This window comes from Rhinichthys klamathensis, unplaced genomic scaffold, assembly GCF_029890125.1.
Source record: "Rhinichthys klamathensis goyatoka isolate OS25496 unplaced genomic scaffold, OSU_Roscu_1.1 h1tg000270l_1, whole genome shotgun sequence".
NCBI lineage: Eukaryota > Metazoa > Chordata > Actinopteri > Cypriniformes > Leuciscidae > Rhinichthys > Rhinichthys klamathensis.
Window position 1 is genome coordinate 2,363,957 of NW_026606790.1, and position 25,811 is coordinate 2,389,767.

At 37.0% G+C, this 25,811-nt stretch overlaps 1 protein-coding gene across 1 annotated transcript in view; it reads right to left on the reverse strand.

Annotated features, from left to right (window-relative positions):
* Positions 1-602: 602 nt before the first annotated feature.
* The window catches only part of mfhas1 (multifunctional ROCO family signaling regulator 1), a 30,852-nt gene continuing 5,643 nt past the window's right edge, over positions 603-25,811 (reverse strand). Inside the window, exons 2-3 of the mRNA XM_056268301.1 lie at positions 1,369-1,766; positions 603-1,274 (exon numbers count right to left, since the gene is read on the reverse strand). Of these exons, the coding sequence (XP_056124276.1) occupies positions 1,636-1,766 (131 nt within the window). The 3' untranslated portion in view covers positions 603-1,274; positions 1,369-1,635. The remainder of the gene's footprint in view (positions 1,275-1,368; positions 1,767-25,811) is intronic.

The window sequence follows — 25,811 nt, forward strand, 5'->3', positions numbered from 1 at the left end:
TATTAGATAAATATGTACAGTTTGATTCAGACACTGCTTTTACAATCAGTGAATTAAATATATATCAAATAACCTTACAGTTAAGCAGATATGCTTTCACAATATTATTCAAGCGTGAAAATACATCCTTGGCTGAATTATTGTACTTGTACCATTTCTGTACATCCGTGACTTTACATCAGTATTTCTAATCATATGTATCCAAAACTGCATCTTATTGGAAAGTTTGAACATGCAAGAAACAATGTGACAATCATGAAAATCTTCCAGATGGCTGATTCTTGCTTTTTATATAACTGAAAATAATATCCTCATGCTATGGAGTATGCTTAGCTGTATAAGCACTGAAGTGTGTGTATGTATGTATGCATTTATGTATGTATATGTATGCGTGTGTGTGTGTGTGTGTGCGTGTGCGTGTGCGTGTGCGTGTGTGTATATATATATATGTGTGTGTGTGTGTGTGTGTGTGTGTGTGTGTGTGTGTGTGTGTGTGTGTGTGTGTGTGTGTGTGTGTGTGTGTGTGTGTGTGGATGGATGGATGGATGGATGGATGGATGCATGGATGGATGGATGGATGGATGGATGGATGGATGGATGGATGGATGGATGGATGCATGGATGCATGCATGCATGGATGGATGGATGGATGGATGGATGCATGGATGGATGGATGGATGGATGCTTTTGTGTCAGTGGTTCAGGGAAACATTTTTACATCTTTGGCTGCACGCATCACTAAAATCCTTTGAAATGTCTCATCTTCTCCACCCAAAATAAGCAATGTGTATTTGAGCAGAAAACCAATAAATAGATCCTGAAGAATTATCCACAACAATTCTGTCTTTTCATGTTCAATACGACTAAAGCTCTCAAGAGGCTTGCGCTAGTGCATATGTTATTTTATAATCCTTTTAGTATTTCAAATGCATGCACTCAAAGTACAATATCACTTGAAGCGTCAATCTAACCTCACTAATTAATGTCTGTCTTGTGTCTGAGGAGAACCAAGTCCATTCTCTTCCATATTCTGTCAGCTGAACCACCTGCAGCAGCACAAGATGTGGGTTCAGTCCAAGAGATGCAACAACTGGGAATGTCCAAGAACTTGCAGAGGAACGGCTCATCTCAGATTGAACTGAAAAGCTCAAAGCGTCAAAGAAGGCTCGGGGTGATTGAAAATGCTTTAGGTGTACATAGACAAAAACAGGATGTCAGTGCAAAAGTTTCTAATACTTTCAGTTCATCGTGTGTTGGCAGTCGGAGCTGAACACCTGAAAAAGAAGAGAACATGACTACAATGAGAAAAAAAAGATGGAGATCCAAAACATGATCCATCGTTTTATATATAGCTTCAAAATATTATACCTGTAATTATGTCCTGATATGATGATCTCCCCATGACAAGCTTCCATTATAAACCTTCTTTGCACTTGTCAGGTATCCAGTGGTCCATCATCTCCCTCAGATGAGGAATGAAAAGGTAGGGGCAACAGGAAAGTGGGTGTACGCTTTAGCACACACAAACACATATACTTCTGTGTGTGTACACGTGTGCATATAAGATGTTGTGGAAAGAGGTGCAGCGGTCTGTGGAAGCCATTCACAGGCAGGTAAGTGCAGGTGAAGTCAGTGTCATTTATGACTGGGGCTAACCACAGTCGGGGTTGGAGGGTAAACTAGTGCCACGTTGACCCGCTCCGAGCCGTTCTTGGGGCAGATGATCTCAGTAAGTCCCTCAGGTCGGGGCTGACTTAACAGCTCACCTATAAATGTCAAGAAAAAGACAAAATAGGTTTTGTTTAATTCACAATCTACAATTTTACAGGGCTCCACAACATAAATAAAATTACTTTTCTAGATCCCAGATTACAAAATCGCACAATAAATAATACTATAATAGGTCCGATAGACGGTAAACCTAACATTTACTCCACACACATTAACAGTTCATTGTCCATTTCAAATCGAACGTAATAAAAAATGAATCGTGGTTCAGTGAGGGATTCATTTGTGAACTCGGTTCTGAACGACTCACTGACTGAGTGAGACCGATTCAAAATGTTACCTCAAGAGGGAGCTCAAGGCTAACTGGCTCATTAAAAAGAACCAGTTCATAGTACATAGGGGAATTGTTTTGACGATATATAATAAACCTTCAAATACAGACCTACTGCGAGTTATAACAATGGAATTTCTGGTGAAAAACTATACTACCCATGATTCTGTCAAAAAAAAAAAAGGCCCGCCCACTCCAATGAAGCACTGCGAATTAGGTAGTGCTAGTAGTCTCCCTACACTCTCAAACTACTCAAATATTGTAAATATTAAATATCGTATGCATCTATAATTATGTATACTGTTTTATACATAAACAACATATTTAAATTAATAGTTATCCATCATTTTTTATTTGATTGTCATTCACGCTGCTTCATGGGATTAAGATTATTTCCCTCATTAAAGTGGGAACTGTTTGTCTTTTTGTTCGATTTCCAAATACTTCTTTGCTTCAAATCAACGTTTTTAATGTTGTGATGCATCTTAGCTGGTTGGTTTGGCTCATATAGCTTACCAGAACCAAGGCCGATAAAAAATAAATAAAAAAAGCAGACAGGCACTGTGTCACTGCTGCTTTCAGGAAACAAAGTTGCACTTTTCCACGGAAATAACCACAAAAAAAAAACGTTGCCAATGGCGACTCGATTCAAATTTACTGCGGTGCGTTTATTGTTTGTCGCATTTGAGACCAACTGAAGCCCTCTTTATGACATATATTATTTACATCGTCAAGAAATTATTTTTCAAATATCAAATTTCAAAGAAATATCGAAATATGAGTAATTTAACATTTTCTCAAAGGCTGTTCTAATGGACCTTTAAAATCTACCACAAGGCGGCGCTGTTTAACAAGCTTTTATCTGGGCATGATGGTAAGAACCCTGCAGAAACACAATGGCTTATAGATATAATAGGGCTAAAGATATTAAAGCTTTTTTTAATTCATAATTTAAAACTCATTGATCTTCTGAAGAACTAGTACCAGTTCCCATAATACTTTAGAAGCGCATCCGTATGCCTTTATGAGGATTATGTCAGTTTATCTTCCGAAAGCAAACCCTTATGGTTATGAGGTTCAACATCTTTTATTGTCTACTGCACAAAAACAAGTGTGCTAAATTCAGCCTAAGCAGCCTGAATTGATTGGAAAGTCGTCCGTGTATAGAGACTGTAATGAAGGATTCCAGTGTGCTAGTCAGCAAGTCAATAAGCTAATAGGCACACTTTGAGTACTTCAGGGGGATCAGACCAACCGCAGGAAGACAAAGCATTACATCCTGTGCCAATCCAAGAGATTATAGACCACAGTCATCTGTACAGTGCTTCCATGTGACTTTGAATTCGAAAAGAGGCCAACATGTTCCTTATTTCATCAGATCTCAGTGCATCTCATTTCCATTTTTAAAACAAGTTGGACACCAATTAACTTATTTAATGGCAACATGTTAATCTCTCATATTAAAATGATTATTATATACTGGAAATGGGATTGATGTTACTTGTGACCAAAAGTTTCAAAGGGAATTGAATACGCTGTCCATAAAGTGGCCCCAAAAAGACTTTGTCCAACGGGAATTGATTGAATCTTGGATCAATGTCATTTGCTAATTGAGAAGTTCACGCAGAAAAGAGATGTTGTCGTGATTTTTTGTTTTAACCAACTGAACCCTATTGATTTTTAGTGGAAGTATGTTTCGCTCCAATTCATCTCAAAATCTAAGTGCTGCTTTATATTTTAGATTTAATGCAATTACATTCATTAATTTTTAAGCGTTACTTAAAGGAACTAAATTTAAAGTCATAATTTACTCACCCTGGTGTTGTTCTAATGCCGTAAGCCCTTCTTTCTTTTATGGACCATAAAAGGAGAATTAAAATCACTCTCGTTCATCCATATTATGGCAGTGAATAGCGACCAGCATCAAGCTTTTTAAAAAAAGACACAAAAGCTCCACAGGGGGGACGTTCACTCCGCCTCACCCAGAAAAAAAGTTTTGAGGAAATAAAAAGCATAAGAATTCTCCTTTTGTGGTTCATAAAAGATAGAAGGCCATATGGCATTAGAACATCACTAGGGTGAGTAAAAGATTTTCATTTTAGGGTGAACTATCCCTTTAAGAGCTTTTGGAGTCTATGTAGATTCCTTTATTTGTGACCTGAGCACAGCTAGTATCAACCAGCCGCCACTAATATTGCCTTGATCTATCCTAACATCAGGTTTGATCTGGTTTTAACAATAGACTTGCCTTGAAAAATGGCTTGCAGTGAAACGTCTCCCACACCAACAGGGAAGCAAATTATGCCATGAAGCGGTTTAACGATGCAGTTTCCTGACAAGTTACGTGCAATTAGCTAAAAAGATTAGACAAATGTGAAAATTTGCTGCGAAAACTCCTAGTTATGTTTAACACGTAAAATAACTGCACATCATGGCATTGCATTATACATCCTCGGCACAGTGGCCTGACTGGTACACCACTTACGCCATTAGGCTTATTGATTTTCTGCTCTCCTTCATTCTAAATAAAGGAGGAATTCCAATAGACTGAACTTGGTCACTCAGCACAAAGGTGAAGGCCAAGGCAAGTCCAACAGATTTAAAAAAAACAGATTTATGTGAGATTAACAAACAGTTAACACACAGTGATTGCCAAAGGTCTCATTGCTGGTTATACATGTGTTCACTGTTGACAGTGATTGGGAAATTAGTCAGCAGTCTCTTTAAGGGAATCATATGGAATAAAGGTGAGTGTTCTTGCTGATTCATGCTAGTTATTATTATTACTTGCTCCTCCTCTAGTCTGGGTCATAGTGCTGCTAATAAGTGTTGGAACGCAGTAATTTCTGGCATCAAAACTTAAGAAACTGCCTTCTTTCTTGACTTTTGCCCTGAATAACATTTCCAGGTGTGTTTTTGCACTCGGGTCTGTTTGTTCCTCTGCCAGACTCTCCATTTCTGCATCACATACTTTTTGTTCTTGCTCTCGGAGGTGCATTATCAGGTCCTTAAAAGGTATACTGCACTCCCCAGCAAAAGCTTCACGTCAATACCACCGTGCAACAATCCCCAGTAAGCAAGAATGGCTTGCAGGTTTATGGATAAAACACAAGAGCAATGAACCATGATGAGCTATCAAGGCCTGTGCGAAGAACAATGACTTTTACAGACAGTCTTATTGTAGCTATACGCTCACAGAGACAGAAAAAAAGATGCTTCTTTATTCTTCCTTAAAGTTAACAAGAAATTTAATCAAGAAATCAATATTTTTCTTAAAGCAACACAGAGTAAATTTTCCTCTGCGGTCGCCCTACAGGTTGGAAGCGGAATTGTCCATTACTGCTGTCGTAAATAATTTAGCCAACCGCATCCTACTGTCGCACGCGCACACATGCTCTCTGTTTATCCAGCACCGGCTTTGGAATCATGATGACAATTCAAAAGCTACTGCTAGGTATCTTACATGTAGTTGTAGTCTACTGTCGAGTACGCTCCACCTATCGGCAATTGTAACGCTTGCCGTAAAGCAAGTCAAATTTGTAGTTTTCTCATGTCTCATTCAGACTACAGAAACGCGACCCGATCTGGCAATCTTACATAGCGTGTATGGCGTTATTATCCTGTCAAATGTCGAGAGCGCATTATTGTAGAGCGAAAGTACATTAATATTATGCGCGAGCGTGAATCTCTCTGCTCGCGCGCGGAATATGATGTGCCGAGCGTGAATCCTTCTGCTCGCGCGCGGAATATGATGTGCCGAGCGTGAATCCCTCTGCTCGCGCGCGGAATATGATGTGCCGAGCGTGAATCCCTCTGCTCGCGCGCGGAATATGATGTGCCGAGCGCGAATCTCTCTGCTCGCGCGCGGGAACTGGGCGCGCGCTCTCAGATACACTTCTCTTGTAAGAATTCTCTCTCTGGGCTGAGTGGGCTCGCTGCCTCGCTCAGAGAATATGCCTGCACTTAAAACGTGTTCAGTGCAATCGCGAATTGCTCCTCTTCCCCAGCCAACAATTTTAGGTTATAAGAACGTTTTCATAACGTTCCCATTAAGTTATAAAAACGTTATTTCTGAATGTTCTAGGGAATTTCAAAAAGTCCAGTTTTTTAGACGTTGTTTAACGTTATTTCTTGGTTATAAGAACGTTCAATTCTCCCGTTATGTAAACGTTGTATTAATGTTATTTCCTGGTTATAATAACGTTAGAACGTTCAATTCTCCCTTTATATAAACGTTGTATTAAAGTTCTTGTTTGGTTATAAGAACGTTATTCAAACGTTCAATTCTCCCATTATATAAACCTTCTCTTAATGTTTTTCTAAGATAATGAAAAACGTTTCATTCAATAAAAAACATTAAGAAATTTTTTAATAATTATTAAAACCTTTCTTAATGTTTTTTATATAACAAGGTAGCCTATATAATAGGCCTAGCCTATATGAAGAACCTAACATTTTTAAAAAGACCCATGAATCATGTCTATAATATGTGTAATGTATTCCACTGAAGTCGAGTTGAATTGAACCCAAGTAGGCCTATAGTTTATTCCAATAAACCGATTTGGGTTGAAGTGACCATATGAAATTAACATGAACATAAACTTGGAAATTGTTGTAAAAATGAGCTATATAAATTAAATGAACTTTAACTTGTGAATGTCATTGGTTGTTTTTGGTCATAATCCTTGTCCTTGTGTTCCCATTGTCTCTTGTCTAGCTTTGTTCCCTGTTCCATTGTTGGTGATTCTATGTTTAGTCCAAGTTTATGTTCATGTTAATTTCATATGGTCACTTCAACCCAAATCGGTTTATTGGAATAAACTATAGGCCTACTTGGGTTCAATTCAACTCGACTTCAGTGGAATACATTACACATATTATAGACATGATTCATGGGTCTTTTTTAAAATTTTAGGTTCTTCATATAGGCTAGGCCTATTATATAGGCTACCTTGTTATATAAAAAACATTAAGAAAGGTTTTAATAATTATTAAAACATTTTTTAATGTTTTTTTATTGAATGAAATGTTTTTCATTATCTTAGAAAAACATTAAGAGAAGGTTTATATAATGGGAGAATTGAACGTTTGAATAACGTTCTTATAACCAAACAAGAACGTTAATACAACGTTTATATAAAGGGAGAATTGAACGTTCTAACGTTCTTATAACCAGGAAATAACATTAATACAACGTTTACATAACGGGAGAATTGAACGTTCTTATAACCAAGAAATAACGTTAAAACAACGTCTAAAAAACTGGACTTTTTGAAATTCCCTAGAACGTTCTTATAACCTAAAATTGTTGGCTGGGGAAGAGGAGCAATTCGCGATTGCACTGAACACGTTTTAAGTGCAGGCATATTCTCTGAGCGAGGCAGCGAGCCCACTCAGCCCAGAGAGAGAATTCTTACAAGAGAAGTGTATCTGAGAGCGCGCGCCCAGTTCCCGCGCGCAAGCAGAGAGATTCGCGCTCGGCATATCATATTCCGCGCGCGAGCAGAGAGATTCACGCTCGGCACATCATATTCCGCGCGCGAGCAGAGGGATTCACGCTCGGCACATCATATTCCGCGCGCGAGCAGAAGGATTCACGCTCGGCACATCATATTCCGCGCGCGAGCAGAGAGATTCACGCTCGCGCATAATATTAATGTACTTTCGCGCTACAATAATGCGCTCTCGACATTTGACAGGATAATAACGCCATAAGCGTGGATATATCAGATAAAGGACCGCAAAGCGGTGGCATAAGTGCATTTCACCATGTCACGACTTGAACCACTGAAACGATTTTGAAAACATTAATTTAAGGTAAAAATCTTACTTAGTGTTGTTTTAAAGTCCCCGTGAACCGGAAGTTGCAAATGACTTTTCTCCAGTGTTGTGATGTATTTCCGAGAGAAACGGAATACTAAATGAGGCAAAATAGTGGGCGTGGCTTTTTTTCCAACTAGCACCTGATTGGATCTAGAAAAGTAGGTGTTTTCATTCAGCCTGTCTACTGTCAGTTGGAGGGGCCTGGTTACGGATGTTAAGCAGACACCCAAACCGTCAAACCTACGTCATCAGGGAAGGTCCTCCAATGCAGATGGGAGGGGAAATTTCAGATTTTGATTAACGATTACAAAGCCAAAAATTTTTTTTGTGTGGATTGACTTGCATGGATGAATTGTTCAACACAAAACGATCAATTTAGGCAAACAAAGTAAGTATGGTCAATTTTGAATTCATGGGGACTTTAATCAATAATTTTCCCAATGCAAATTCTTGCACTTAGTGCGCAATGAATATTTAAAAAAAAACGTTCCCATCATAGCTCGAATCTCTCCTTATAAACCAGCTAAATGATCCAATCAATTCACAATCCAATCAATAACCAATAAACAAACACCCTCAATTTTTCTCATATTAAACTAGAAAATACATAAAATTGTGCCAAGTAAAATGGGTCGCAAATGTCAGTTTAACTAGACTAACTAAAATGCAATAAAATTTGAGAGAACATTTTATGCTTGAGAATATTATCTCTTTTTTTTTTTTAAATGTCATCTCATTCTTTCTCATCTCTATTGTGGATGTCAGCAGCACACAATATACATGAAATGTTTTAAAACATTTCTAAATGATCAGCAGAAGTTCCTCTTCTTATTGAAGAGAGTTAATAAGTAATGAGAACAAGTCAGGTATATCAGTGGTCTTGGGGGTGGAGAGTCTGGAGACTTTTGGCCACATAATTGCACCGTAGGGGTTTATCTAAGGAAGCCTGGGGGAAAATAAAGGCCCCCCACCCCCATGAGCCATTAGACTCCCCTCAGAGTTTGGAAGCTTTCTAAACATGGTTTACAGGTCATGTATCTAGTTATCTATTTGAAGTCTGAGGATCGACTTTGCGGGCTTGAAGGAATTTTAAAGTCCAAACATCCGGGGTGACAATGTTGTGACGTGAAGTTCAGGTCAGTTGACTCACTTCAGTCCACAATTATTACTTATTAATGAGAGCCAGGGTGCAGAATGACAGTAAATGGATTGATTCTACTTTCACTGCTTGAGAGAGAATGACACACATGAAACTTATTAAAACACTGTTTATCACTGCATCTAGCTATAGTTATAACAACCAATGAGATAGCTATGGAGGGTGATGTCAGCATACCACCACGAAGGACGTACCACATCGAACAGGAGTAACTGTCGATGCGAGAGGAAGGCTATATACTAAAAATATATAACCACACCTGCCCAACTCACTGCAGAATTAAATGCGCACCTCGACTCTCCTGTTTCTAAATTTGATATTACATTGTGGGTGTAAATGAATATAGGCTTGGACTTGGTGCTGGTAACCCAATGCACAGGACAATGGTGACACCAGAATAAAAATAGTCATGATCCTGAAGCTGAAAATACAGAATTATTTTAGATGAATATGCATGCACTCTGTCACTGGCTAGATATATTTAAAATAATATAGGCTACTTTACTGGTAACATAAGACATTTGACATTATCAGGACCCACAAATATTCCCCCATTGCATTATATATAGTAGTTTAATGTAGTACTGACACTAAAACAATGAAAACTTGATTTCTTTCCCCCTCACACAGTAATTTTTATTTTGGGTGAACTATACACAATATATATTGTCACTATCCACAATACATATTGTTGCATTTTTGCATTGGGATATATTGTGACACAATATATTGTTACGACCCCTAATAACAGGCGAAACAGCCACCCAACACCACAGCTTTTCAATAATGAAATTGAGACCTAATTCTTTTACACACAATTCGCAGTCATTAATGAGAGGTAAACATGTCCCGCGCCCGGAGGCAGGGAGGACAAAAACTTGAACCTAGAGAGAATTAGTTACCTATACAATAAATCTCTAAACCCTGAATCTATAAACACATTTCCTTAAGGGCACACTGCAGTTTAAACATCCTGTACTCGCTGGGACAGGAAGCAGCAAAGAGAATGAAACAATGAGACACATCTCCATAACAAAGCTCACTGTTGCTACACTCACTCATGGCATGTGTAGCTTCCACTTCACTCCTACAGTCCATTGCTCATACTTAAGATCTTGCATTCCAATGACACATTTTTCATCTTCTGTTTTCTGAGCACTACATTTTCCATCAACAATCAGCCATAAACTATAACTAACTCTCAATAACTAAAACAATATGACATAAAATAAAGGTGATTTTTTTCAATGGAAAAAATGTAAATATTTGAGTCTGAAATGATGATTTTAAAACCTATTTATGCACACTTAAAATTAATGTAATAATTTTTTTGCAAATTCTGGCCGATACAGATAAGCTGGTAATTATTTTATCGTGTTATGGCAGATAACCAATAAATGGCCAATTTTAAAACTCTATACTATTTTGTCTTAACAGATTACAAAGTCAAAATTTTAGGTTCAAAATGTGAAAGAATTGTTGGGAGGGAGCATGAAGAGTCATTTTCACACATGAATTCGCTCTGTGCACGAGAAAAATGCTAACTTCCGGCTTGAGGGTGGAAATTGGGTACTTCGTTTCCGGTTGCCGTCTTGTTTACATCAGTGGACCGGCGTTAAGTTAGTTTAATCGTTCGCAATGGACCTAAAACATAAAAAAAACCGATTCACTTTTCAAAGGGCAGTCGGTGGTAATACCATAATTCCTCAAATAAAAGCTGGGGCCTTTATTTACCTAAACTGCAGAAGGTAACAGGCTTTTATTAGAGGCAGGCGCTTTATTTAAAAAAAATCTAAATCAAATTTCCGTCTGGGTTCCATGCTCCTCAAGACAATTTCGTTTTCATTAAAGTTGTTGAAAAGACCGTTACACTAGCAGCACTAAATTATATGTGTGTTACATCTATTGTCTACTACCATCTATTGGCTGTACGTTACGATGAACTTGAATGCATATTAGGGGATGTTTACACCTGGCCACTTCATGTGTTTTCTCAGATCGGAAAGCTCTCTGATTTATCAAAACAATTCTACTTAAATCTGCTCACAAATGCGTTTTCGCAAAACGGATATAAATCTTCAATTCCCACGCTATATGCGGATTTAATGGAGTGGACGTCACCGAAAGCAACAGATATGAGCTGCATTTGATAGATCAGCTCATTTCTAAATCAAAAGACCGCAATAAGCGAGAGCGGCAACAAGCCTGGTAAGATCATTTCGTTTCTTTACTTTTAATGATGAGGAGAATTGTCTGCGACTTACTTTCACTTTAATTTGCAATAGTTTGCACGTTGGCTTTATGGATAGATGCTCGGCTGCCGTGATGCGTGTTGCAGTAGCGTTGTCACATCTTGCTATAACATTACATAGCCTATAACACGCTCTCACACTTATTTTTTAGCGTTTTTGGGAGGAGTAAAATTTAGATACGTGGTTTCAACAATCAGATGCATTTGATTTACACTTGTGCAGTTTCGTCTGGAATCTCGTCTCAGATCTCCTCCTGAAGAAGTGGTTTGAGCGATCGGATTTAAATTGTCTCGAATGTGCTTCGGATGGCATTTATACATGGTCTTTTCACGATCAGATCACAGAACACGCATGAAGTGGACAGGTGTAACATCTCTTCAATGAAAGTCATTTAGGAGATTATCCACACTAATTTTCCCCCGGCCTTTATTTGTCCGCGTTGATCACGCACCCGGCCATTATCAGAGGCCCGGCGTTTATTTGAATACCGGTTTTTATTTGAGGAATTACGGTAACCAGGCGCTGCTGCATTGTGAAAAGTAAACAATGTTTAACGTTACTTCTACGTCGTCCATCAGGCTACCGGAAACTAGACACCCCCTATCGGTTTCGCAGCCGGAAGTAGCATATGCTAACGTGCACATAGTCTATTGGTACATCTTAAAGCTGCAGTCCGGCGTTTTTCCTCTTTGTCGCCATCTCTGTTCGAAATCTGCAATTGCAGTCATTCGCGGAATTATCAACGTAACATGAGCTGTACTTCGATATGACACAGCGCGAATGAATACAATGTTTGAGGAGACTGTGAGGCTGTCAGTCACCTCGCCGGTGTGGATACTGTCATTCAGAATCACAGATTATTCTTTTTGGAAGTATGACCAACATAATTTTCACCGGAAAATGTCATCCGAACAAGTAAGAAACATCCACTTTTGTTCTGGTTCTGACATTGCAGTAAATCGCGCTGATTAAATCTAACAATCGCTTATAAGTTATCATATCACGCAAAACCGTGCAAATTATACTTTGTTCTCAAATTGTTAATGTTAACAACGTCAGCATTGCGTGACTACATGTAATGTCCTTCCGATATGTATCCTTGTTTTTGCATGTGTCCGGTTGCAGTCTCTTTTTTTCTGTAGTCACTCCAAAGTCCGAACGAAGTCTTTTGGATTTTACAGTGGGTGAGTCTGTTGTCACTGGTGATTGTCGTTTGAACCTTCTGGATCCGCCATCAAATTGATAAGTTTAATTATATCAAGTGCTGTGAGAAAAGGCTATAAATCTCCACCTCCAACATCCTCACACGCAATATAGCTTATACTAGCCGAGACTCCTTCTTTATGTGAACAGATGTGACGTAATGACGCAAAGACATGCTCGAATCTCCCGCGGAAATCCACCAGTACCACTGGAATTAAAAACATTATTACAAGCTTACCGCTTTGAATCGAGCTACGGCAAGCAGATAGTTTTGAACACTGGCTGGTTATGTATTTTCTCAAATATGTATTTTGGATCATTTTTAACCCAAAAAAACTACGGACTGCAGCTTTAAATTCAATGAAAGTCTTAAGGGTTGTGCTGGAGTAGACTTTACAGAGTGCTTGACTCTTGCATTGTCAATACAAGATCTTGACCAAAAATTGATGCCCCTCTTGATTGACAATTTTGTATTGACAATGCAAGTCAACCACCCTTTAAAGTCTCCTCCAGCACATTCCAATGACTTTCAATGAATTTAAAGTCTGGACTCAGAGGTGCCAAATCATATGTGAAAATTATTCTTCATGCTCCCTCCCAACCATTCTTTCACACTTTGAGCCTGATGAATCTTGACATTGTCATCCTGTAATATGGCCATGATGTGTCTTCCTAGATGATTGTTTAAGAAATGAAAAGCTACAAACTCAATAAATTAGGGTTAGAAGAACTGTTGCCAAACATATAAAATGCTAGAAACATAATAAGCATTTGCCTTACAGCGACTTAAATTAGGGCCCTATCATTTTTTTTTTTTAAATGTGTGTTTGATATAAAATTGTCCATTACCAATAGTATGGTAGCGATCATGCATCCCTTAAAAAATTAAAATAAGGATGTAACTACTTTTATTAAGACCAAAGCATCCAATAAGCCTCTGTTATCTTGAATAAGACAACATTCCAAACACAAAACACACATACAAAAGACAAAGGCTTGTCTAGCCCTCCAGTCGCATTCCAGATATTTTCCGTTTTATCTTTAACGCATTCATGCTGTGACTCGCTCTGCGGCCCTTTGTGAAGTTTCAAATCTGGGTCAAAGACATCCTGGAATGCTTCATCTTTTCCCCGAGTGTCCAGAGGATGTGGATTCATAAAGGTACTGCCAAAATAAACTGCCTCCGGAATTAACAGCGTGTAGCTGACATAGCGCTTGTCATGCAGAAGTTCAGCTTGATTTATAGAATCATTCGCAACAAAACAGAACAAAACCACACTGTGATTATTCGTGAGTTTTTGAACCTATATTTGATGCTCAGTGGGTTTTAAAACAAGGGAAAGCTGACAATGTGCTGCAACTGTCTTTCTGCACCACATATGGTGGTATGCATCACTCATTTCTCACTGTTAGTAAACCGTGATCAGGCAAGACTGCAGTGTGAACAGCAGGATGAGACGTGAGCAGCCACACAACGCCGGCGACTCGGGTGGAGGATTATCACTCTGTGTGATAAAGCACAAAGCGCGTCAGCGAGTGAATCAGGGTCATCCCAATGCACACGCATGTACACACGTATATACACACAGCTTATGCGGACACAGAAATAGACTTAAGTGATACTTAAAGGGATCATGACATGAGAAATCAAATTTGCCTTTATCTTTTGACATATAAGAGGTCTTTGAACCTTTACAACATCCTGCAAGTTTCATAGCTTAAAGGGATAGTTCACTTTGAAATTAATTTTTGGTATGTTTTAGCTTACCTCAAGGGCATCCAAGATGTAGGTGTCTTTGTTTCCGCAGTAGTTTCAATTTTGATATTTTTAGGTCAAACCGTTCTTGTCTGTCAGTCATATAATGCGGGTCTATGGTAACTTCCTCAAAGAGCATGCACAGAGAAGTCCAAATTAAACATGATTTAATGACTCGCAAATGTAAGTACACATTGATGGCCTAAGACACGAAACGAGCAGTTTGTGTGAGAAAACGAACAGTATTTATATCGTTTTTACCTCTTGTAAACACAGCCACGTCCAAGTGATCTGAGGGCGCGGGCGCTTCGGTCTGCGCAAGCGCCGGAAGTGATCTCTCGCGCATGTACGTCGCTCATAAAATTGTTTTATTTTATTATTTTTTTTAATTGTTTTCTTTTACGACAGTTTAAACATCCCGGATAAGCACAAATTAGTACCATTTTAATTAGCCGTCTTACCTACAATCTCTGTTCTGTGTAAACAATGAGTGACGTACACGCCCTCAGATCACTTGGACGTGGCTGTGTTTACAAGAGGTAAAAACGATATAAATACTGTTCGTTTTCTCACACAAACTGCTCGCTTCGTGTCTTAGGCCATCAATGTGTACTTACATTTACGAGTCATTAAATCATGTTTAATTTGGACTTCTCTGTGCATGCTCTTTGAGGTGGTGACCATAGACCTGCATTATATGACTGACAGACAAGAACGGTTTGACCTAAAAATATCAAAATTGAAACTACTGCGGAAACAAAGATACCTACATCTTGAATGCCCTTGAGGTAAGCTAACACATACCAAAAATTAATTTCAAAGTGAACTATCCCTTTAAAATGCCCTCTTCGTTATGAACAAAGCATTTATTTAACCAAGCTCCAAAAATTCAAGCTCATTTTGACATTGGGTGACCTGTGCAAAAACATTTGCATTTGACTGCCTCCGGAGCAAGACATCGACGAATAGCTCTCTGGCGTCAAGTCGCTTAACAGTTGACATTTGCCTAAACTGGATTTAAGTGTTGCATCATGTTAAAAGCAAATAGAACCCATTATTATCACGAACGTTGTCTACACTGGATACAGTATACAGGTGCAAGATCATTTTCTGACATACCTTAGCACTTGAGTCTGTCGTCAACAGGACAAATGGAAGAGTGAATGAACGTTCGCTTTGACTCGTCCAGTTTACACAGCTCTTTTGCATCTCTGTACAGACTTTAGAACGATCCCAGGGTCAGAAACAAGCGGATGGTTTATTTAAATGGCGCCCTGGAATGCAGCGGAGGATTCTATGTTTGTTTGGAGCATTTTATTTTGTAAATGAGGTACAGTTTAATGGAGAGTTCACAGAGAAACTTCTGTTGAAAGATGAAGCAGCCAACTGTAGTGGATCTGACAGCAGCTGCATCCTAATTATTTGTCTGTAAATTACGGTTTTATGTGGAATGCTTTCAAAACACTTATTCGTGTGCAATAGCGAGTGGCGTTGAATTTGTTTACTATGCAATGACGTTAGTCAGTGGCTGTTTACTGACAAGCCGCCCATTAAAAACGGATTATTTCAGACAGAGTTTTAGGATGAAGGGGGCAAATAATAGTTTGTCTTATGTAATAATATGTTTTAAAAATAATAATATGTTTTTTTTTTACATTATGAGTGAACCTCATGGAACATATTTAAAATAACTTATTACATGAACAAAATCATCAGAGCACAAAAGGAAGTTTCATCAAAACTTTATCTGAAACTACTTTCCTGCTGATGTAATCAATGCCTTTTGTGGGCAGGGAAAAATTATTAAATTGCCCAATAAAAAACAAATAAATAAATGTGCATTTATAAATAAATATTTATATTAAAATGTAAATACATTCAAGTATTATCAAACAATTATATTACAGCCTACTTTTTATGGCCAAATCCTGATGGATAAAAATGAAGTCCTGCAGTAGTTTTTGCTGAATACTCTGGGATGAATTGTGTCCGGTGAAGATACCAGTGGTTATTTGAGGGGTTTTGGATATATGGTTATAATGCTCTTCGTCATTTAATGAATATCTATACTATACTACAGTAATAGAATACAACAATACACAATGACGTAAACGCGTCATGCATTCATCGGCATGCGGCCAGAGCTTAACAGTTGTCTGGATTCAGATGTCTCAGTCAGTGCTGTGTGTCCTGATGAGATTTCCATGCTCTGCTAAAAAAGCCAAACGGCTGAGGTTAGAAGTGAATCCCTTTTAAACACATGCTCAATGCTTGAAATCCGTCACTGAAGAGCCCTGAAATCAAAGGTCTGCTCATGACCATGAATCTCTATTCTTCATATCTCTAAGAAGAACGACAGAGATTTATTAAAGTCAACAGATGAAACAGCAGCCATAACCAGTTAGACACAATCATTAACTAGGGTGATCACTTTGGCTATACATTTCTGACTTGCACTCACCTCAGTCTGAACAGTCATATCAGAATTCGCGAGACTTTTACGTCACTCGTCACAATTCTGGGCTGACGAAAGTCCCTCCAAAGATTTTACATACCAGTAGTTCTTTGGTCATTCGGTTAATATGACAGCGGAAGGACAGCGAGGTCTAAGTATCATGGTTACAGCTCTATACAAGCAAAACATAAAGGAAAACTAGAAGAAAAAAACAGAAAAAATGAGCTCTTTTTATCCTCCTTATTGTCTGTGCACAAAGGTGCTTTCGTGGCACATTAGCTTATAAATAAACATGTAAACAACACTGACGTCAGTATGTTATTGTTCTTTTGCGTATGCGGGTCTGATCGGGACCGTGATCAGATCACACTCCAATCTGATATTGGCCTGATACTGATACTGTTGAATGATTTAACTCACTGACTTTGTCATTCTGTGTTTCATGGAAAAAAGAAAATCATACAGGTATGAACAATATGAGGGTGAGCAAATAATGACCTTAACATTAATTATCCCTTTTAAACACTCTTTAAAATTTTATTATTTCTAAAACTGTATTAGATTCATCCTCAAAATCAGGAAATAACATCTGCTGGAACCAAGGACCCAAATTGTTGACTTGAAGCATACCAACCATTACTGACATGGGAGACGCATCAAAATGACTTCATCCCACTCCTTTTCAAGCAGCGGTGAATTTTTATTTGTTTGATCATTAGTGTTCTTTCGATTATTGTCTTATGGTGTACATATTGTACACTTTTTCATTGTATGCTTAAATTTTTTTTTTTTTTTTTTTTTAAAGACTCAAAATCAGCACCATCAGAAATCAACAGGGGAACTGACCATGACAAATCCATATCGCTCTTTCTCAGTAACATTACAAAAATCTGATTATAACACAACTGATTATTCACAGATTCGACCGGGTGAGTACTAAGGAATTTGTAAACTTTTCTTGAGTCTTCTTGAATTCATCTATTCTCTTCTTCAAACACAAATCTGCTGTATTTTTCATTTCATTCCAGATGTTTCTTATTCCTCTCTTTATTGTCCGTTTGCTATTTGTGAACCCCACACAGAGATGTCCATCAAAAGCTAACACAATGTCAAACAACATTGTAATCAAACATTAGGGCTTCATTTGTGCAGATCTCAATCAAGCCAGACGAAAATGAATAAACAGAACCAGATTTGTCCCCACTCTATTTCACACAATCCATCTAGGTTGTGTTGTAGTCTTGACAGCTTGTAGTCTCACCGCCCACTTAGACAAGACGAGACCATGAGTGACAATTCAAATGAGCACAGTTTGGTTTACGTGCCATGAAATAAGTTTAAGTGGAAGTAAAAATTACTGAAATGACATAATGACAAATATATTAAACTACTAAAATATACAAATAAAGTCAAATTCCAATTATTAATAAATACTATAATATTATATAAATAATGGTAAAAGAACATTGGTCCCATTAAGGATCCCAAATAGACTATACCATATGATAATATTTATTGCAATTTTATTTTATTATTAACAACAACAACAAAAAACATACTATTTACTTCACAGACAACTCAAAAATAAAGTGGAATATATGGTTTTATCCAGCACACAGTTGTCCATAACGTAAATTTTCAAAGCAGTGACCGTAGAAGCCATATAGAAGTACCTAGCATTCAAGATAGCTGAAGAACATTATCCTCAAATGAGTCAAATTTCATCACTTTATAGCATTGATCTATCTGTATGTAGTACATAAACAGCAAAAAGGCTGTTGTGGTTTATCTGTCATATGAGCGGCTTGTGACAGATGTTCACATCTGGTCTGTAATGTGATCACTGCCGACATGTATCATGGCCATCCACCAAGCCACCATCATTATCCGCTAACTTAGGCTGACACGTTATGCCAATTATGCTCAATAGAATTTGTATTGATTTCAGAGATGCAGGAAGCCCACAGAGAGAGAACCAGAGATCTCTAAATTCAACAGTAGCAGCAGCAGGGAGGAGGACACTTCTTTGTGAACGAACTGAAATGAACAAATCACAGCCAAAAAACATTCATTTTTTTTCGTTTGTCATTCATTTTATCTTTTTATCTTCAACGTTCATTTAAAATGTAAAAAAAAAAAAAATACTTTCTGAATTAGTCTATTTATAAAAAAAAAAATTCTTCAGTTACTTATATTTATTTACTTTACACCATATCTGAATTTTTTTTACACTACCATTCAAGAGATTGCCATTTTTATATATTTTAAAACGTAATTTATTTCTGTGATGGCAAAGCTGAATTTTCAGTGTTTTTTAGTGTCACATGATCCTTCAGAAATCATTCTAATATGCTGATTTGCTGCACAAGAAACATTTCTTGTTAAATTCAACGTTAAAAACATTTTTGTGGAAACGTTTGGATACATTTTATTCAGGAATCTTTGATAATAATAAAAAAAGGATATTTCAAAGCGACAGCATTTAAATTAACATTATAGATTTCTTTAGTCACTTTTAATTAATTGCATGCATCTTTGCTGAAATAAAATCTTACTGCTTTTTAAAAAAATAATGCATATTACTTTCATATTTATTAAATTTATTTACTGACAAATACATTTGAAAACATCCCCCTTTCCCACATGACTCCATTAAAATGACTCAGAATGGAAAAAAGCAACACCATTCTCAAAGACAGGGTCTGAGCCAAATAAAAGTACATGTTATTTATTCGTTTTTTAAGGCAAATCTTCTGTTTGTATTAGGTTTACTTCACAGCACACGAGTAATCAAGTATGCAGAACACACTCAAGTGAAAGTGTGAAGCAAATCAGCGCTCATGTGTTCATAAATTTAACCCAGTATTCAGTGATGCAAAATGATTAAACATATTTATAAACACAGGATCAATTATTTCACCAAAGCAGACGTAAACATTCACTCAGTATGTACCCTGTCTAGTATATGAGAATGTAACGTTTGTCCTAACCTGAAATTCTCAAGTCGCACAAGACTTTTCTTGGCCACAGAGCAGCCTCAAACACTGGTTTCCAGGAATAGCAGCATCTCTCCCTTTGGAGGAAGTTCACGCTGCTTTTACTGCCAAAGGTCAAGGCTGGAGCACTTCATCCGCATGGACAGATCTGTCCACTTACAACACGCTGCAGCTGGCAGTACAGCAGTTATACAATCACCAAATGAAGCGTGCTACATTAATACCATGTGAAAAACTAATCAATGTTCTCCAGCTACGCACAATTGCACAAATCAATAAGACATGAGTCACAATAAATGCTCTTTTTTTTTACTAAAACACACTTAAAAGATATATTCTATGGTGAAGTATGCAGTTTGCAATGCTATTTCAGCAGATGCAGAGCAGAATCTGATGAGGCCTACAGGCAGAGATCCGATCTGGGCTAAAATAAGCTGAGGCTAAAAGAAACATGTAAACATCTGACTAGCAAAGAGCTGATACAACACAGAAACAGAGATGGAAACAGGACAAGGTGAGAGCTGCTATCTAATGCTGATAGCACATTTACACATCAACAACAAAAAAGGTACTCCAAGGCACTCGAATAATGTAGAAAAAAGTAGTATATAGTTCTATATATATACTGTAGTGTAGTTAGTTCGGTTACTGACAATATAGTCAGTATGATAGGAACATTTTAGCCGATACCAATAACAGATAATTCTTTGTATTTGAAAGCCGATAACATATAGCCGATTAAATCCACATTTTTATATCATTTTTTGGGAGCCTGATTACAAAAACAAAAGTCTCACCTTTAAAAACCATGTCCCAAGCACACAATTATAATGTTCTTCTTATTATAATGTTATGTAGCTTATATGACAGACTTGCGCTGCAAATGTTGCACTGTATATTCCTTTTTAAAAGTGATTCCAATCATATTTCAAGCAATACAAAACCATTGTGCGAATCTGAGGTGTCTCAGCTGAAGAAAATACTCCATTATTTATCGGCTTTAATATATTAGCCACATTTTCTTATCGGCCCGATACCAATAAAAATGAACATATATCATTTGATACCGATATGGTGGCCGATATATCGTGCATCCCTAGTTAGCAGATATCTATTAATACTCTAATGACTGCTAGCTAGGTGACATGTAGTTGCAAAGTTACTTATAGTTAAAAGAATTTCTAGTGGACCATCAAAATAAAGGGTTACTTTTTAAAATTCTATACTATTTTGTCTAAATCAATTGTTGTAAATGCTACTACATGTAACATTTTTCATACTATTTCATACTACAACCCTGATGTCTGACGTAGATAAATCTGCTGACGTGACTCATGTGATGACAACATTGAAAAAGACGGCACATGCATTACAAACCCTTCTATCCAGCCCTGCACAGGTCACATGGATAATTCTGCAGGCTTACGATAGACCTCGAGGGAACGTAGTGACATAACAGGATTGACAGCATCAGATTATTCCGGTGCTCGGCAATACAAGGTTTCAGGCTGAAACATGCAAAACAGACATGACATCATACAGATGGGGGTGAGAGTTTACAAACTCTTCAAGAACGGCAGTCTGGAATTGTCGTAACGCATGATTTTTAACTAAATTACAGCAATATTGCAATAAGAGACATATCACTTTCACTCTCACGTGAGACAGACATTTGAGCCAATTAATGCAAAACCACCCCAAGGTTTCCTGTTCCACTTTTAGATAGCCATCTTTCCTGCCTGTTAGCGGTGTCCTAAATACAAAGAATAAATAGAACAATAAAAAGTTGTATAATAATGATTCAAATGTAATTTTACACAGACAGTCCAACACATGCTCTAAACTTCAGTGATCATTAGAGATAAAACTGTCTTTGTGATACAGCCAAAGTCGTCATGATCTAATGAGACCAGATAAAAATCAAGGAAACACAAAGAAAGCACCGTAGCTGGCCATTACGAATCTCAAAATTAGCATAATTTCCCAGAATTCTGACGGTGGAATGTTTACACAAGCAGAATTTCCAGTGCAATAATAGAGGGAAGCAGGTTTTTACATATCGGAAAAAAACGTATAATATAAATATACAAAACTCCTGTTGACCCTGACTGATCACACCACACACATTCAATTGGCAACGTCTGGATCGTTACACATCCATCTCATAAATTACGTCTTATCTTGAGTTTTTTTATGACATACATTATTCCTTCTTGTTCTAAAGCCATAATGTTTTATCTTGGTACAGGTTCATGCATGTTTGTTGTTACACCGATGAGGTAAATCCCATCTCTAATTCATCCAGGAACAGCTCTCTCATCCTGAGGGCAGTTCCTTAAAAAAGACAATATGATGCCATATAAACTCGCTGAGGATTCCACATCACCAAAGACTGTATGACAATAAGTTGTTACAGTTCGTCAGGCTATGATTACTTAACCAACTCTGCCTTGACTTAATTGCCAGTCTTTAAGGTTCCCTTTCACTCACGGGGTAATCCTGTTAAATCCATTAAGGGGATAACCGGAGGAATCAAACTGACCCCCAACTGACAGGGTATGTCATAAATGTCTGAAAGCAGAGAGCTAATGTAAAGAAGGAAAAAAAAAATCAACCATATTGGTATACTATATACATCTTGAGGTTTCCTTACCAAGGCCAACAAATGAACAAAGGCCCTCAAAATGTCATTCTTTTTACAAGAAACATTAAAGTTTTAAAAGATTAATCAATTAACTTTATTTAAAAGATTAAAGTTATATCTAAAACATTAAAGGTTAATCTTTAAAACACTAAAAAAATATAATTTAGCCAATCTTAAAAATAGATTTATTAAATGTAATGTTGTCCCTAATTACAATAAAATATTATCTAAAGTTATAAACGTATCTAAAACGTTAGTAGGTAACACTTTACAGTAAGGTCATATCTAAAAGGTTAGATTTAAACAAATAATTTAATGATATTGTTAAACAATCTTTAGCAAACCTTAAAAACAGATTTATCTCAATTTAGTTCTTAATTACAATAAAAAGCTTATATCTAAAGTTATAAAAGTTATATCTTAAAAAGTTCGGTAACACTTCACAATAAGGTCCATTATTTAACGTTAATTAATAACTAACAGCAACTAACAAGGCCATAAATTTGTTACAGTATTTATGACTCTGTTAAATTTAGTTAATAAAAATACAACTGTTAATTGTTAGCTCACGTTAGCTCAGGGCCATTAAATAAATCATTAATAGATACAACTTTTGATTTAAATAATGTATTAATAAATGTTGAAATTAACATGAACTAAGATTAATAAATGCTAGAAGTATTTTTCCATTTCATTAAATAAATATTTAAAAAAAATTCAGACTGTTTATTATAATGTAAAATGTTGTGATGCCTAAATTCACTTAAAACAGCAGATTTTATTGTTTTTGTAATAATTTAGACAAAATAGTATTAAGAATGCAATATTAAAATAGTTAATAAAATAAACAGTAAAAAAAAAATCGAATTAGCCATTTATCGGTTATCATTGTATTAACCAGAATTTTAATATCCATGATCTTCTTATTCATCAAATCTGGGATAGTGAAATATTCCACCGATAGTTCAAACAATATTGAAAACCCTGTCATTTAAACTACACTGTGCAGAAACACCATCATCAGTCTGTCAAAAGCCATGAATGGTGACGTCCAAAATATCTCAAAATACTAAGGTTACCGAAAAGCTGAGGTCAGTTGGCAAGATGATGGACAGTGCATGCTAAGAAAAGCTGCTAAAAAGACTTGCTGCCCTGACCGCCGCCAGGATGGACACTTTCTGGCACCAGTGACACACTCCACCAACAACATATGCTCAAATACGTACGTTAATGGCAATCGATACAGGCGAAAAGTACAGTGCGCTGACAGTGCAGGTGCTTCGGCCAGCTCTGATGTGACTGAATTTAGCTCAGGGTAACGAGAGGGCTCTTATTTCTAACACCCAAGTCCAAGAGCCAAAAGACTAAATATCAGTTGACTGAGTTTCTAAATGGGTCAGACAAGGTACTGTACCAACTGCCATCTCAATTTTGACCATCCGGGTTCATTAGCAAACAGGTTATGCCAGCATTTTCCTTATTTTCAAACCCTGTCTGAAGATGCCAAATGGATGTAACAGGCCATGCAAGCCAACTGTCAAAAGTAATTTACTGCCATTCTTTGTATACATTCTTTGCACTTTAAAGGATGTGGAGGACAAATTCTACTTTTTCAAGAACTGCTTGTAATTACAGTTTTTCTCAATTGCTAAAACACAATTTCTGAATCCTTGCTCCTTTTTCTGAAAACATTAAACACAAAACCTCATCTTCAAGCACTATTTACAAAACCTCTGACTCTTCTTGCAAAATGAAACTTTCGCCTCAAAACAGTTTTACTTGTGTTCAAAATCAAACACTGCTCTCAAATCATAGACAAAGTGATCAAAATGATATACACTATCAAGCAGTCAGTAAACAATACACCAAAAAATAGAAAACACATTGTTCAAAACATACAGTTCTCGAAAGATATCTACGGACGGCTATTCTGTTTGTAGACTTACCCGTGACACATTACTGTACCATCAAAATTTCAGGGAGAAGTACATTTTTAATCTTAAAACAAATTTCATATTTGTCCGTCATTGTCTTTTGATGAATGAAAACATCATAGTAGCGCAAAATTGATCAGAAATTACTACTCTGCTTTGCTCTTTGCAATTTTATTTGTTCTTCCTCCTCCTTGTACCCCTATTTTTACAGTACAGTGCCCTGCATCTCACAAACTTCTCCTTTGTCAGTTCTATTGTTTGATACTGTAATTCTTGTTCTTTGTTGATATGAACCTGCAAGTGCAACCAGTAAAATCTATTGAGCATTCAGTACTGTAACAAATGGTACTGTTACAGTAACGATGTTCGGGACCATATAATGTGTTCATTGTACAGTATACAGCCTACAATGCACTGTACTACAGTATACAATACTAAAAGGGACCAAAATCAAAGGAGTAAACGTGATCAGTGTGCTTCTTCTTGTCTTTGGGCATCATTTGAAACAGGTTAAATCAATTTTGAGTGGTTGTGTTCAATCAATGACATTTGTTCTCTATTTGTATTTGATCATTGCCACTTGTGTTTACCAGTATGGATGACGTGTGCATTACAGTGCAGAATATGTTTTGAGAATGAGAATGTGTTTAGCGTTTTGCTGAAAAGTCTAAGTAAGATCTGCAAATTGTGTTTTGCCATGTGAAATAGTTTAAGGTATTGACAACAGAATGCACAATTAGCTAAATGAGTTCAGGCAACTGAGAACTTTGTTCAGCCAATGGGTTTTAGTGTTTTAGCAATTGAGAAAAACTGTAATAGGCAATTGGTTATCGGCTACACAATAAGGTAGTTATATTAATCACTATACTGCATCACTAAATACAGAGTCAAGATCTAAGGAGGAAAGAGAACAGGTGTACGTTCAAATCAACAAGTTCACATCACCTGCAAAACACGTCCACCAGCTTTTCTTTCAAGACTGTTGTTTTAAATGTTAAACAGTTTCACATAACACGTGTACACAAGCTCTCACACTCCAGAGGTAGAAATCCTTTTAAATTCCAGTTAAAGTCCTGAATTTGAACTGAATTCAGGTGCCAACAGAATGCAGATTTGCATTGAATGTAAGGTTGTTAAAGTTTCCAAATGCATACTGAAATAAAAGCTGTATAAAAGTTAAATATGCTAAATAGTGTTAAAAGGCATGAAAGACACAATAGGACTTTATTATCTGAAAACACTGTTCTGCTATTGGACATCCATATTAATCTAAAAGCAAGCGTTTTGGGGGTCCCAGTACTCTTCTAAGTAAAGGAGAACTTTCTGTGACCATCACACTGTGTTTAGTGTTTCAGAGAGCTTCAACACTAAATCAACATGCAAGTGGGCCAAGAAAAAAATCATGCCTAAATTTGGTAGGATCAAAAAACCTTGTTGCTAAACTTGTTCTGTTTTTACTTCGGTCAGGAAACCGGTTTATGGTAAAACAAAGAAACAGATCTGCACCCCGCCACAAATACAGCTTGCAGT